This window comes from Phyllobates terribilis, unplaced genomic scaffold (assembly GCF_046119375.1).
Source record: "Phyllobates terribilis strain yellow unplaced genomic scaffold, ASM4611937v1 Scaffold_4__5_contigs__length_816908805, whole genome shotgun sequence".
NCBI classification, from domain to species: Eukaryota; Metazoa; Chordata; class Amphibia; order Anura; family Dendrobatidae; genus Phyllobates; species Phyllobates terribilis.
The window spans coordinates 66,531,754-66,545,641 of record NW_027362764.1 but is presented as its reverse complement, the minus strand read 5'-3'; the positions used below and the strand labels follow the sequence as shown (position 1 = coordinate 66,545,641).

The 13,888-nt window shown below is 38.8% G+C and overlaps 1 protein-coding gene across 2 annotated transcripts in view; it reads left to right on the top strand.

Annotated features, from left to right (window-relative positions):
- The window catches only part of RSU1 (Ras suppressor protein 1), a 170,368-nt gene extending 157,127 nt beyond the window's left edge, over window positions 1-13,241 (top strand). For both annotated transcript variants that reach the window (XM_073676494.1, XM_073676492.1), the window contains exon 9: window positions 12,377-13,241. In XM_073676494.1, the coding sequence (XP_073532595.1) occupies window positions 12,377-12,479 (103 nt within the window). In that variant the 3' untranslated portion in view covers window positions 12,480-13,241. The remainder of the gene's footprint in view (window positions 1-12,376) is intronic.
- Window positions 13,242-13,888: the final 647 nt, after the last annotated feature.

The window sequence follows — 13,888 nt, the reverse complement described above, 5'->3', positions numbered from 1 at the left end:
AGCTGAAGGTCCTACTGAATAGATTGTTAGAATTTGTATTATGGCAAGAAAAAAGCAGCTAAGTAAAGAAATACTAGTGGCCATCATTACTTTAAGAAATGAAGGTCAGTCAGTCCGAAAAATTGGGCAAACTTTGAAAGTGTCCCCAAGTGCAGTTGCAAAAACCATCAAGCGCTACAAAGAAACTGGCTCACATGAGTACCGCCCCAGGAAAGGAAGACCAAGAGTCACCTCTGCTTCTGAGGATAAGTTTATCCGAGTCACCAGCCTCAGAAATCGCAGGTTAACAGCAGCTCAGATTAGAGACCAGGTCAATGCCACACAGAGTTCTAGCAGCAGACACATCTCTACAACAACTGTTAAGAGGAGACTTTGTGCAGCAGGCCTTCATGGTAAAATAGCTGCTAGGAAACCACTGCAAAGGACTGGCAACAAGCAGAAGAGACTTGTTTGGGCTAAAGAACAAAAGGAATGGACATTAGACCAGTGGAAATCTGTGCTTTGGTCTGTTGAGTCCAAATTTGAGATCTTTGGTTCCAACCACCGTGTCTTTGTGCGACGCAGAAAAGGTGAACGGATGGACTCTACATGCCTGGTTCCCACCGTGAAGCATGGGGGGAGGAGGTGTGATGGTGTGGGGGTGCTTTGCTGGTGACACTGTAGGGGATTTATTCAAAATTGAAGGCATGCTGAACCAGCATGGCTACCACAGCGTCTTGCAGCGGCATGCTATTCCATCCGGTTTGCGTTTAGTTGGACCATCATTTATTTTTCAACAGGACAATGACCCCAAACACACCTCCAGGCTGTGTAAGGGCTATTTGACCAAGAAGGAGAGTGATGGGGTGCTACCCCAGATGACTTGGCCTCCACAGTCACCAGACCTGAACCCAATCGAGATGGTTTGGGGTGAGCTGGACCGCAGAGTGAAGGCAAAAGGGCCAACAAGTGCTAAGCATCTCTGGGAACTCCTTCAAGATTGTTGGAAGACCATTTCCGGTGACTACCTCTTGAAGCTCATCAAGAGAATGCCAACAGTGTGCAAAGCAGTCATCAAAGCAAAAGGTGGCTACTTTGAAGAACCTAGAATATAAGACATATTTTCAGTAGTTTCACACTTTTTTAAGTATATAATTCCACGTGTGTTAATTCATAGTTTTGATGCCTTCAGTGTGAATGTACAATTTTCATAGTCATGAAAATACAGAAAAATGTTTAAATGAGAAGGTGTGTCCAAACTTTTGGTCTGTACTGTATATATATATATATATATATATATATATATATATATATATATATATATATATATATATATATATATATATATATATATATATATTACACTCATTAGTTTGAAGCCCGTGTATGATTGGCATGTGATGATATGAGGGTATATTGCACAAGTTACAGATGAAGCCTGGATGAGGTTGTTACCTGACATTCTGACCATCCAACTATATAGACAGGGCCAGGAGATAGACTGGTAGCACAAACTCCCCGTGTCAGATGCCACTCTGGTTCACAGTATGTACATGTCACCGTGGGCTCTGATTTCTTTGATTTATCAAGTAACATTTGATAAGCAATTGCCTGCCCTACTTTCTGCACCGGTGGGGTTTGCAGTCATTTTATTATTTAAAGGAATTCTACCATCATAACTTTTTTGTGCAGTTGAATTGCAATCTTTTGCTCTCTGCTGTCAACCATTTTATGGTAAGGAGAGACTGGTCTTAGGGTTCACCGTAACCACTTTGGAAGAAAAATATTAGCAACTGACTCATTATTAAATATTGCATGTAACTACTAGAATTCTGCCTCCTATGTACAAGAATATAACTACTATAATACTTCCCCTTTGTACAAGAATACAACTACTATAATACTGCCCCTATGTACAAGATTATGACTACTGTAATACTGCCCTTATGTACAAGAATATAACTACTATAATACTGCTCCTATGTACAAGAATATAACTACTATAATACTGCCCCTATGTACAAGAATATAACTACTATAATACTGCCCCCTATGTACAAGAATATAACTACTATAATACTGCTCCTATGTACAAGAATATAACTACTATAATACTGCCCCTATGTACAAGAATATAACTACTATAATACTGCCCCATATGTACAAGAATATAACTACTATAATACTGCCTTCTATGTATAAGAATATAACTACTATAATACTGCTCCTATGTGCAAGAATATAACTACTATAATACTGCCCCCATATGCAAGAATATAACTAATACTGCTCCTATGTACAAGAATATAACTACTATAATACTGCTCCCTATGTACAAGAATATAACTACTATAATACTGCTCCTATGTACAAGAATATAACTACTATAATACTGCCCCATATGTACAAGAATGTAACTACTATAATATTGCCTTCTATGTACAAGAATATAACTACTATAATACTGCTCCTATGTGCAAGAATATAACTACTATAATACTGCCCCCATATGCAAGAATATAACTACTATAATACTGCTCCTATGTACAAGAATATAACTACTATAATACTGCTCCTATGTACAAGAATATAACTACTATAATACTGCTCCTATGTACAAGAATATAACTACTATAATACTGCCCCCTATGTACAAGAATATAACTACTATAATAGTGCCACTATGTACAAGAATATAACTACTATAATACTGCCCCATATGTACAAGAATGTAACTACTATAATACTTCCCCCATTTGTACAAGAATATAACTACTATAATACTGCCCCTATGTACAAGAATATAACTACTATAATACTGCCCCATATGTACAAGAATATAACTACTATAATAGTGCCACTATGTACAAGAATATAACTACTATAATACTGCCCCATATGTACAAGAATGTAACTACTATAATACTGCCTTCTATGTACAAGAATATAACTACTATAATACTGCCTTCTATGTACAAGAATATAACTACTATAATACTGCCTTCTATGTACAAGAATATAACTACTATAATACTGCCTTCTATGTACAAGAATATAGCTACTATAATACTGCTCCTATGTGCAAGAATATAACTACTATAATACTGCTCCTATGTGCAAGAATATAACTACTATAATACTGCTCCTATGTACAAGAATATAACTACTATAATACTGCTTGTTATGCACACGCCCGGGCTAAGCGGCGTGTGCGTGTGATTGGTAGTGATTCCACTGGACCGTGCCGGAGAGTGAATGCCTGGAGGGGCGTGACTAGGTATTCACCCGATCCGACCAGGTCGCACGACGGCATACGACGCCAGTGCACCAAGGAGGAACCGAGCAGAGGGACCAGGTGCTACTCCAGGACAGACCCCGGACACGGCTGTTGACCCACACAGGGGAATACAGGAACAGGCTGGTAGGCTGGCACACAGACTGGTGGGTATAGGCAGGCACGACTGGTATGCAGGCAGGCGGGTATGCAGGCAGGGGGGTAAAGGCAAGCACAGCTAGAGTGCAGACAGGGAGGCACTAGCAGGTAGGAACACAGGCGGGATAGGACCCAGTACACACCGGGACACAGGAACAATACAGGCAAAGGGGTACAGGCAAGCACGGCTAGAGTTCAGACAAGGCTGAGCAGGGAGGACAGGGCTCTGTTCACACGGAACAGACAGGAAGGGAAAGACAGAGCCAGACACCCACAGGGTACTTGCAGTGAAGTAGCGAGTGGACCACAAACTCACAAACGGGAGTACAGAGACAACTGGCAGGAGTTAGGTACGAGTTCAGACTCTGCAGAAAAAGGAAGGGAACGGACATAGAGGCAAAAACAGGTAAAGAATAGGAGAGAGTTCAGACTGGAACTGAGTGTACGGAGGAGACCGACACTGCAGCGGGATACAGGAGCGGGTCTGGGAATACTGCCCCCAGAGAGGCGGGACGAACAGGCAAGGAGCGTGTTCAGACAGGACAGACAAGATACAGGAGCGGGTCTAGGTAAACGGCCCCTAGAAGGCAGGAGGAACAGGCTAGGAGCGTGTTCAGACAGGACAGACAAGAGAACACAGAAAGGACTCAGTTCAGACACGGGAACTAATACCGAAAAGCAGGAGACATACAGGACTCAGTTCAGACACGGGAGCTGAAACCGCAAAGCAGGAGAAATACAGGACTCAGTTCAGACACGGGAGCTGATACAAAAAGCAGGAGACAAGAGACGGGACCTGGCACCTTCAGAGTGCAAGCACACACTGAAGGAAACACTATGCTCAGGCAGGGATAGAAGGGAGCTGCTGAGCTATATACCAGGTGACAGACAGCAATAGGCTGAGGACGCACAAGGGGTGTGACCCACAGCAGGTACAAAAGGCAGGAAGTGATCGGGCGCCGCCCTTAAGCAGCAGAAACAGACACAAACAGACAGCATGGAGGGAAGCCAGAGAGACATTCTGGACAGGAGATCAAGTGCGCCCTCTTGCACAGTGGGAGATGGGCCACCATGCAAGGACGCCGCCAGGTATGTTACACTGCTCCTATGTACAAGAATATAACTACTATAATACTGCCCCCTATGTACAAGAATATAACTACTATAATAGTGCCACTATGTACAAGAATATAACTACTATAATACTGCCCCATATGTACAAGAATGTAACTACTATAATACTTCCCCCATTTGTACAAGAATATAACTACTATAATACTGCCCTCATATGCAAGAATATAACTGCTATAATACTGCCCCTATGTACAAGAATATAACTACTATAATACTGCTCCCTATGTACAAGAATATAACTACGATAATACTGCCACTATGTACAAGAATATAACTACTATAATACTGTCCCTATATACAAGAATATAACTACTATAATACTGCCCCCTAGGTACATGAATATAACTACTATAATACTGCCCCCTATGTACATGAATATAACTACTATAATACTGTCCCTATATACAAGAATATAACTACTATAATACTGCCCCCTATGTACATGAATATAACTACTATAATACTGTCCCTATATACAAGAATATAACTACTATAATACTTTCCCTATATACAAGAATATAACTACTATAATACTGTCCCTATATACAAGAATATAACTACTATAATACTGCCCCTATGTATAAGAATATAACTGCTATAATACTGCCCCTATGTACAAGAATATAACTACTATAATACTGCCCCTATGTACATGAATATAACTACTATAATACTGCCCTCTATGTACAAGAATATAACTACTATAATACTGCCTCTTGTGTACATGAATATAACTACTATAATACTGTCCCTATATACAAGAATATAACTACTATAATACTGCCCCCTATGTATAAGAATATAACTGCTATAATACTGCCCCTATGTACAAGAATATAACTACTATAATACTGCTCTCTATGTACAAGAATATAACTACTATAATACTGCCCCCTATGTACAAGAATATAACTACTATAATACTGCCCCCTATGTACATGAATATAACTACTATAATACTGTCCCTATATACAAGAATATAACTACTATAATACTGCCCCCTATGTACATGAATATAACTACTATAATACTGTCCCTATATACAAGAATATAACTACTATAATACTTTCCCTATATACAAGAATATAACTACTATAATACTTTCCCTATATACAAGAATATAACTACTATAATACTGTCCCTATATACAAGAATATAACTACTATAATACTGCCCCCTATGTATAAGAATATAACTGCTATAATACTGCCCCTATGTACAAGAATATAACTACTATAATACTGCTCTCTATGTACAAGAATATAACTACTATAATACTGCCCCTATGTACAAGAATATAACTACTATAATACTGCCCCTATGTACAAGAGTATAACTACTATAATACTGCCCCCTATGTACATGAATATAACTACTATAATACTGCCCCTACAGTTAGGTCCATATATATTTGGACAGAGACAACATTTTTCTAATTTTGGTTCTAGACATTACCACAATGAATTTTAAGCAAAACAATTCAGATGCAGTTGAAGTTCAGACTTTCAGCTTTCATTTGAGGGCATCCACATTAAAATTGGATGAAGGGTTTAGGAGTTTCAGCTCCTTAACATGTGCCACCCTGTTTTTAAATGGACCAAAAGTAATTGGACAATTGACTCCAAGCCTATTTCATGGACAGGTGTGGTCAATCCCTTCGGTATGTCATTCTCAATTAAGCAGATAAAAGGCCTGGAGTTGATTTGAGGTGTGGTACTTGCATTTGGAAGGTTTTGCTGTGAAGTAAACATGCGGTCAAAGGAGCTCTCCATGCTGGTGAAACAAGCCATCCTTAAGCTGCAAAAACAGAAAAAACCCATCCGAGAAATTGCTACAATATTAGGAGTGGCAAAATCTACAGTTTGGTTTATCCTGAGAAAGAAAGAAAGCACTGGTGAACTCATCAATGCAAAAAGACCTGGGCGCCCACGGAAGATAACAGTGGTGGATGATCGCAGAATAATCTCCATGGTGAAGAGAAACCCCTTCACAGCAGCCAACCAAGTGAACAACACTCACCAGGAGGTAGGCGTATCAATATCCAAATCTACCATAAAGAGAAGACTGCATGAAAGTAAATACAGAGGGTTCACTGCACGGTGCAAGCCACTCATAAGCATCAAGAATAAAAAGGCTAGACTGGACTTTGCTAAAAAACATCTAAAAAAGCCAGCACAGTTCTGGAAGAACATTCTTTGGACAGATGAAACCAAGATCAACCTCTACCAGAATGATGGAAAGAGAAAAGTATGGCGAAGGCGTGGTACAGCTCATGATCCATCATCTGTAAAACACGGCGGAGGCAGTGTGATGGCTTGGGCATGCATGGCTGCCAGTGGCACTGGGTCACTAGTGTTTATTGATGATGTGACACAGGACAGAAGCAGCCGAATGAATTCTGATGTATTCAAAGCCATACTGTGTGCTCAGATCCAGCCAAATGCAGCCAAACTGATTGGTCGTCGTTTCATACTACAGATGGACAATGACCCAAAAGATAAAGCCAAAGCAACCCAGGAGTTTATTAAAGCAAAGAAGTGGAATATTCTTGAATGGCCAAGTCAGTCACCTGATCTCAACCCAATTGAGCATGCATTTCACTTGTTTAAAGATTAAACTTCAGACAGAAAGGTCCACAAACAAACAGTAACTGAAAACCACCGCAGTGAAGGCCTGGCAGAGCATCAAAAAGGAGGAAACACAGCGTCTGGTGATGTCCATGAGTTCAAGACTTCAGGCAGTCATTGCCAACAAAGGGTTTTCAACCAAGTACTAGAAATGAACATTTTATTTACAATTATTTAATCTGTCCAATTACTTTTGATCCATTTCAAAACAGGGTGGCACATGTTAAGGAGCTGAAACTCCTAAACCCTTCATCCAATTTTAACGTGGATACCCTCAAATGAAAGCTGAAAGTCTGAACTTCAACTGCATCTGAATTGTTTTGTTTAAAATTCATTGTGGTAATGTCTAGAACCAAAATTAGGAAAATGTTGTCTCTGTCCAAATATATATGGACCTAACTGTATGTACAAGAATATAACTACTATAATACTGCCCCATATGTACAAGAATATAACCACTATAATACTGCCCCATATGTACAAGAATATAACTACTATAATACTGCCTCTTGTGTACAAGAATATAACTACTAAATACTGCTCTTATGTACAAGAATATAACTACTATAATACTGCCCCCAAATGCAAGAATATAACTACTATAATACTGCTCCTATGTGCAAGAATATAACTACTATAATACTGCCCGCTATATACAAGAATATAACTGCTATAATACTGCTCCTGTGTGCAAGAATATAACTACTATAATACTGCTCCTATGTACAAGAATATAACTACTATAATACCGCTCCCATATGTACAAGAATATAACTACTATAATACTGCCCCCATATGCAAGAATATAACTACTATAATACTGCCCCATATGTACAAGAATATAACTACTATAATACTGCCCCATATGTACAAGAATATAACTACTATAATACTGCCCCCATATGCAAGAATATAACTACTATAACACTGCCCCATATGTACAAGAATATAACTACTATAATACTGCCCCATATGTACAAGAATATAACTACTATAATACTGCCCCCATATGCAAGAATATAACTACTATAACACTGCCCCATATGTACAAGAATATAACTACTATAACACTGCCCCCTATGTACAAGAATATAACTACTATAATACCGCTCCCATATGTACAAGAATATAACTACTATAATACTGCCCCCATATACAAGAATATAACTACTATAATACTGCCCCATATGTACAAGAATATAACTACTATAATACTGCCCCATATGTACAAGAATATAACTACTATAATACTGCCCCCATATGCAAGAATATAACTACTATAATACCGCTCCCATATGTACAAGAATATAACTACTATAATACTGCCCCCATATACAAGAATATAACTACTATAACACTGCCCCATATGTACAAGAATATAACTACTATAACACTGCCCCCTATGTACAAGAATATAACTACTATAATACCGCTCCCATATGTACAAGAATATAACTACTATAATACTGCCCCCATATACAAGAATATAACTACTATAATACTGCCCCATATGTACAAGAATATAACTACTATAACACTGCCCCCTATGTACAAGAATATAACTACTATAATGTTGCCTCGTATTATGGGAATCGGGAAACGAGTTTATATGTTGTTTTTGCTGGAAACCTTTCCTTTATCTGATGGAAGTTTTTATGTTGAAGTTTCCTTTCAGAATTAGAGAATGTAAATGTTTCCCCTGACCACCGAGTTGTCTGTTCGGGCAGTCACCCGTGACAAATGTATCCATCATTTACCTCTTGTCAGTGTTTGCCCCTAGTGCCTGGTATTCTAATTGTGGAATAGTTTGTCAACATGTAATCAGTAGTACTTATTAATGTGGCATTGATGTGTTGGTAGCAGTGTCTGGACAATCAATCATGCGGGGAGAGCCGGGGAAGATTCTGACAGCATTACTCTGTCACATATCCGAGCCCTGGGGTCTTCTGGCAAAACTTTCTGCTTGCAGCACTGTTAAATGTCTTCACTATATGCCAATCCTGTCAGATGTGCTTTTCTATTACTGTTTGTAATACACCGTAAAAATCTGTGTCTGCTTGTAGGGAAAGGGCTTTGAGTGGGATACAGTAATATCGGCGTTCCTATTTACTGCAGTAAATGTGTGAGGATGGAGGTGGTAGTAGTAGTTTTACTGGTTATTATAGTAGCAATGTATACTATATAAAAATATATTTGTAATTAAAGTGTATCTGTCATTTTAAGGAAAACTGAGAATAAGTCGGTGTGTTTGCACATAAGGAATAACACTATATTTCTGGTCTTTATGACTTTTATCCAACATTTTCACCTCTGGAAGCTTTGTCTCTAAATTTAAGTTGTCTCTGAGCTAGTGGGTAGAAACTAGCTGCTATGATGTCTCCCATACGCAGCATACACAGGCATGAGAGATTCCTACTCTCCTGTCTATCTAGTACATTTTTTTCAGATGCATCAGCAGCATAGAGAACATTATAAAGCAGCACTGAGCAGTGTAGCTGAAAATCCAGCTCTGGAGTGAGCGAAAACATTTACTAGAGTGCAAAAGCACCTTCTGTGTGTCTCTCTCTTCTCCTCCTTTCTCCATAGGCAGCTGTAACCTGATCCCTTAGTGAGTTGGCAGTCTATCTTGTCTTAAACAAGCAACAACATTAGTTTTTTTTTCAGAGTGAATGATGATTTCAGGAGATAGAGGGAGAAGTGGCTCGTGAGTGGAGAAAGAGGAACATTTTTCTATAAAAAATTTGCTTTTACTGTTGATTTATGTTCTCACCATTTAAAAGCAATGTTTCCCCAGTAGTCAGAAATTCAGCAACACCTAAAACTCCAATATCATTTACTAGACAGAATTGAGTTCCTAAGTGACATCTTATAGGTCCAACTTTCAATCAGTCCCATAGATATTTAATAAAGCTGCGGGTGGTATTTTTTTTACACACATATAGAAAATGTCACCTCAGCAAACTGGATAATTTCAACCTCCGGAGTACTGAGAGGATTCATACTCACCATGTCAGAGCAACAACTTTGTATAGAGGAGTGTGAAGGAAATATATAATTGTAAGGGAAACTATAATATTAGTAAAATAACTAGTTAAGGCTGCATCCTATTATCTGTATAGAGAGGAGTGGACACAAAGGACAGAACATCTACGTACTGTTATTGCACTAACTCAGAACCACAGGGGGGTATCCTGGGAGTATACTGAGGGGTGTCAAACATGGCACCTCAGCTCCTGGACCCTTAGCTTGAAAGAGCTAGCAGATAGTTTGTGACTAGGCAAAATGTTTCCTATTGACTGTATAGAGAGGAGTGGGGGAGAAACAGGATATTTGAAATACAAGGCCCTTAGCCCACTATCCAACCACAAGAAGCAATTTTTAAATAGTCCAATCCGTTGATCATGAAAATATGAGCCTTTGGTCAGGACTATAAAAAGCTGGGTGGCACAAAAGAAAGATGTTCACATGCGAGGGCTGCGTATGCTGGTGTGATCCATAATTAATTTTTCCTTCCCTCAAGGAAACAGAAGATAAATGTAGATGGAAATGTTTAGGTATTCCTGTTATTTCTCCCATTTTTTTTTTTAGAACTGTTTTGCATATTTGTGTGTCATTTTATTTTTACCCTTTTTATGTTTTATTGTAAGTATTGTATATTTGTAAAATAAAGCTTAAAATCTTTAATAAGTTTGATCCTTGTTCGCTCTAAAGAATTCATAGCTTTGAGAGAGTGTGTGACCTTTTGATTGTCTGATAGTAACATATTTAGGGGACTCATCACCCTGTGTGTTTGTTTGATGAGTGGTGGCAGCAGGTTTAAGAAATCGGGGGTGGGGGTGAGGGGGGTGAGGTTTCTCAATGTGTGTGGGTGTGATTTATGCACACTTTATAGCCTGAAACAGAGGATGAGATCTGGATTGAGTGAGAGGAAATAAATTAAGACTTGCATCGCACCCCACGTCATGTGCTGACAAGTGTGTACGTGACAAGGAGTAAGGAAGGATCACCCCAGGTAAGCATATAAAACTTAACATTTATTCATTAAAAACTTACAGGAGCGATAACTGGCATATAATCAAGTAAACAAGGTATCAGAACGGACCTATGCGTTTTGCGTCTCAATAAGGCTTGCAGTCGAAACGCATAGGTCCGTTCCCATACCTTTTCTTGCTTGCGTGCCAATTATCGCTCCTGGAAGTTTTTAATGGATTAATAAATGTTACCTTTTATATACTTACCTGGGATGATCTTTCCACTCCGGTTCCTTCCTTTCTACTCCATTTTTTTTTCTGTCCACGTTTCAACCACAATTCCCGAGCCGAACAACCAGTCTTGTAAAGAGAATTGAGTCTGTTAGTTCCTGGTGACGGTTTCTCTTTGGGCAGGACTGTTGGTCAAAAAAGCAGAGAGGGAAATTTGGCCTTGACGCGATAGTTGTAAAATTCATTGTGTCTGTGACCAACACTAGGGGGCGACTTACTGTATGGTTTTATTATTACCTTGGGTTTCCAAGAATAATCATTTCACCCTTCCATATAGGATAGGAGACAAATGTCAGATTTATGGGGATTCCGATGCTTGGATCAATCAAGGGAACATCCGTTAGTGTAAAAATAGAGAGGCGGCTGCTCTTGTGCACTGCACTCCATGTAAACTCTAGGACCCTCCATCAGTTCAATAGACATTGAGTAAGGATCACCTCCTTGCTTGACTCCCCCCCCCACCCCCACCCGCCTTTATTCCAACCAGGAAAGGGTCCAACATTCTTGTCATCAGTAGGGGACCCAAGCAGGCTCGGACTGGCCCACAGGAGAATCCTCTGGTGGGCCACCAGCCTTTAATCTGAGCGGTACTTGGCACTTGATTCACCATATACAAACAAGGCATCATCTTTTTTTATTCAACAATCAACCCATTTTATTGCTATTGAAATTTGTGAATGAGGATAAAGTCATATTTGCATGAAGCTGAAAAGTGGGGTCCTGGAGTTGTTACTGGTGACTCCCCAGTCCGACACTGGACCCAAGTGATTTTGGAAAACATTTGATTTTTTATTTTATTTTGTTTATTCCATGTCATCTATATGTTTTCTTATATTATTTATACATTTTTTTTATATATACTTTTATTCTTTTGTTATTTGTGTCTTTACTTTTGCCTGTTCTGTATAATATGTGACCTTATCTCTTTCTTTTATTCCTAGCCTTTACGGAAGACACATGCAAGCTAACCCAGAGCCCCCAAAGAAGAACAATGACAAGTCTAAGAAGATCAGCCGCAAGCCTCTGGCAGCGAAGAATAAATAGATTATCGATATGTCCTCGGCTTTCACACCCGGTTTCTGCATGTGCCTAATTATTTCTATTTATTTCCCAAAATATCACGGAGAAACCAAAAAAAAAAAAAGTTTATGGCCGCTATAGTATTGACCTGGTGTGCCTTACCGATATTTTGCCGGGGAAGACGACGCGTTATTAGCTATGCATTTATATCTGTTACTCGTATATATTGTATATACATTCACTGCCATTAACTCTTGCTGCTCACCATCGTCTACGTAAAAGAAAAATATTCTTGTTATTCCAGTTTATTGTCAAATGCGCAAATCCACCTGTTCTACTAGTTGTGCACAATGTATGATCTGATATTTGTTATCTTTTTATTATTATTCCATTTTTATATATATATATATATATATTTTTTTTTTTCCCAGATTATTTTATAGCATCCAAGTGCCTATTTTTCCATGGTATAGCCAAAGGGGTGTGGTAATAGCACTTGCATCCACACCCTATGCTTAGCATAGCCCAAAGACCCCCCACAAAAAGAGACCAGTGTTATATATAGCACATGGAGAGTTGGGATCCCATGATGGATTTTCTATTGGCCCCTAGGGAAAAAAAGTGCACGTTCGACTAAAGTAACCAATAAGGATCTACGTCTTGTTTTTTGAGAAATGTAGGGTGCAGCCGATTCACTAGTTTTGCAATGTCTCCATATATTTGCCGTCTTGTATTATAACACAACCTGCTTACTTCACTTGAGTAATAAACTCGCATTTGATGTCATGGATTTATTTTTATTTTATTTTTTTGTTTATCTTTATGAAAAATGAGAAAAAATTGTGGTGCTCCTGTTTTTAAAGAAAAATATATCTACAAAAATAAATAATATTCTTTGCAATATTGTTGTATATTATATAAACTAGAATGTCTGGGGATGTAGTTTTCCAATTTTTCTATTTTTTTTTATTTTTTTTATTTTATACACCTAAGTTGCTCCTGTGTTTTAACCCTTTCACTGCCAAGGATGTATTTATTTAGGGATAAATTTAGAAGCTTGCCATGTCTACACTGTAAGGGATAGAATCGTAGCTTTCAGGTGATACCAATTGCTTCAGTATTCCAGATGCACTATACGGATGAAGCAAATGACATCAGGAAGGTCACATCTCTCCTCCGACTCTGTGGGTGTACAGGAACTTTTCTTCATGTTATCCCCCCCTTTATAACTGATTACTTTAAAATTATACCTTTATTATTTAACGGCCATCGGCTCGGTCTCAAACCATAGCGACTTGATGGAAGAGCGCTCTGTAACAAGATCGATCTTGTCCAAGCCTAGATAGATCCACCAGGGTCTTCTCCGCCGGCATCTTGTATCAAGCCATCGGGTTGCTGATCTTCCTCTTCACCTTGTTCCTTCTATTCTTCTG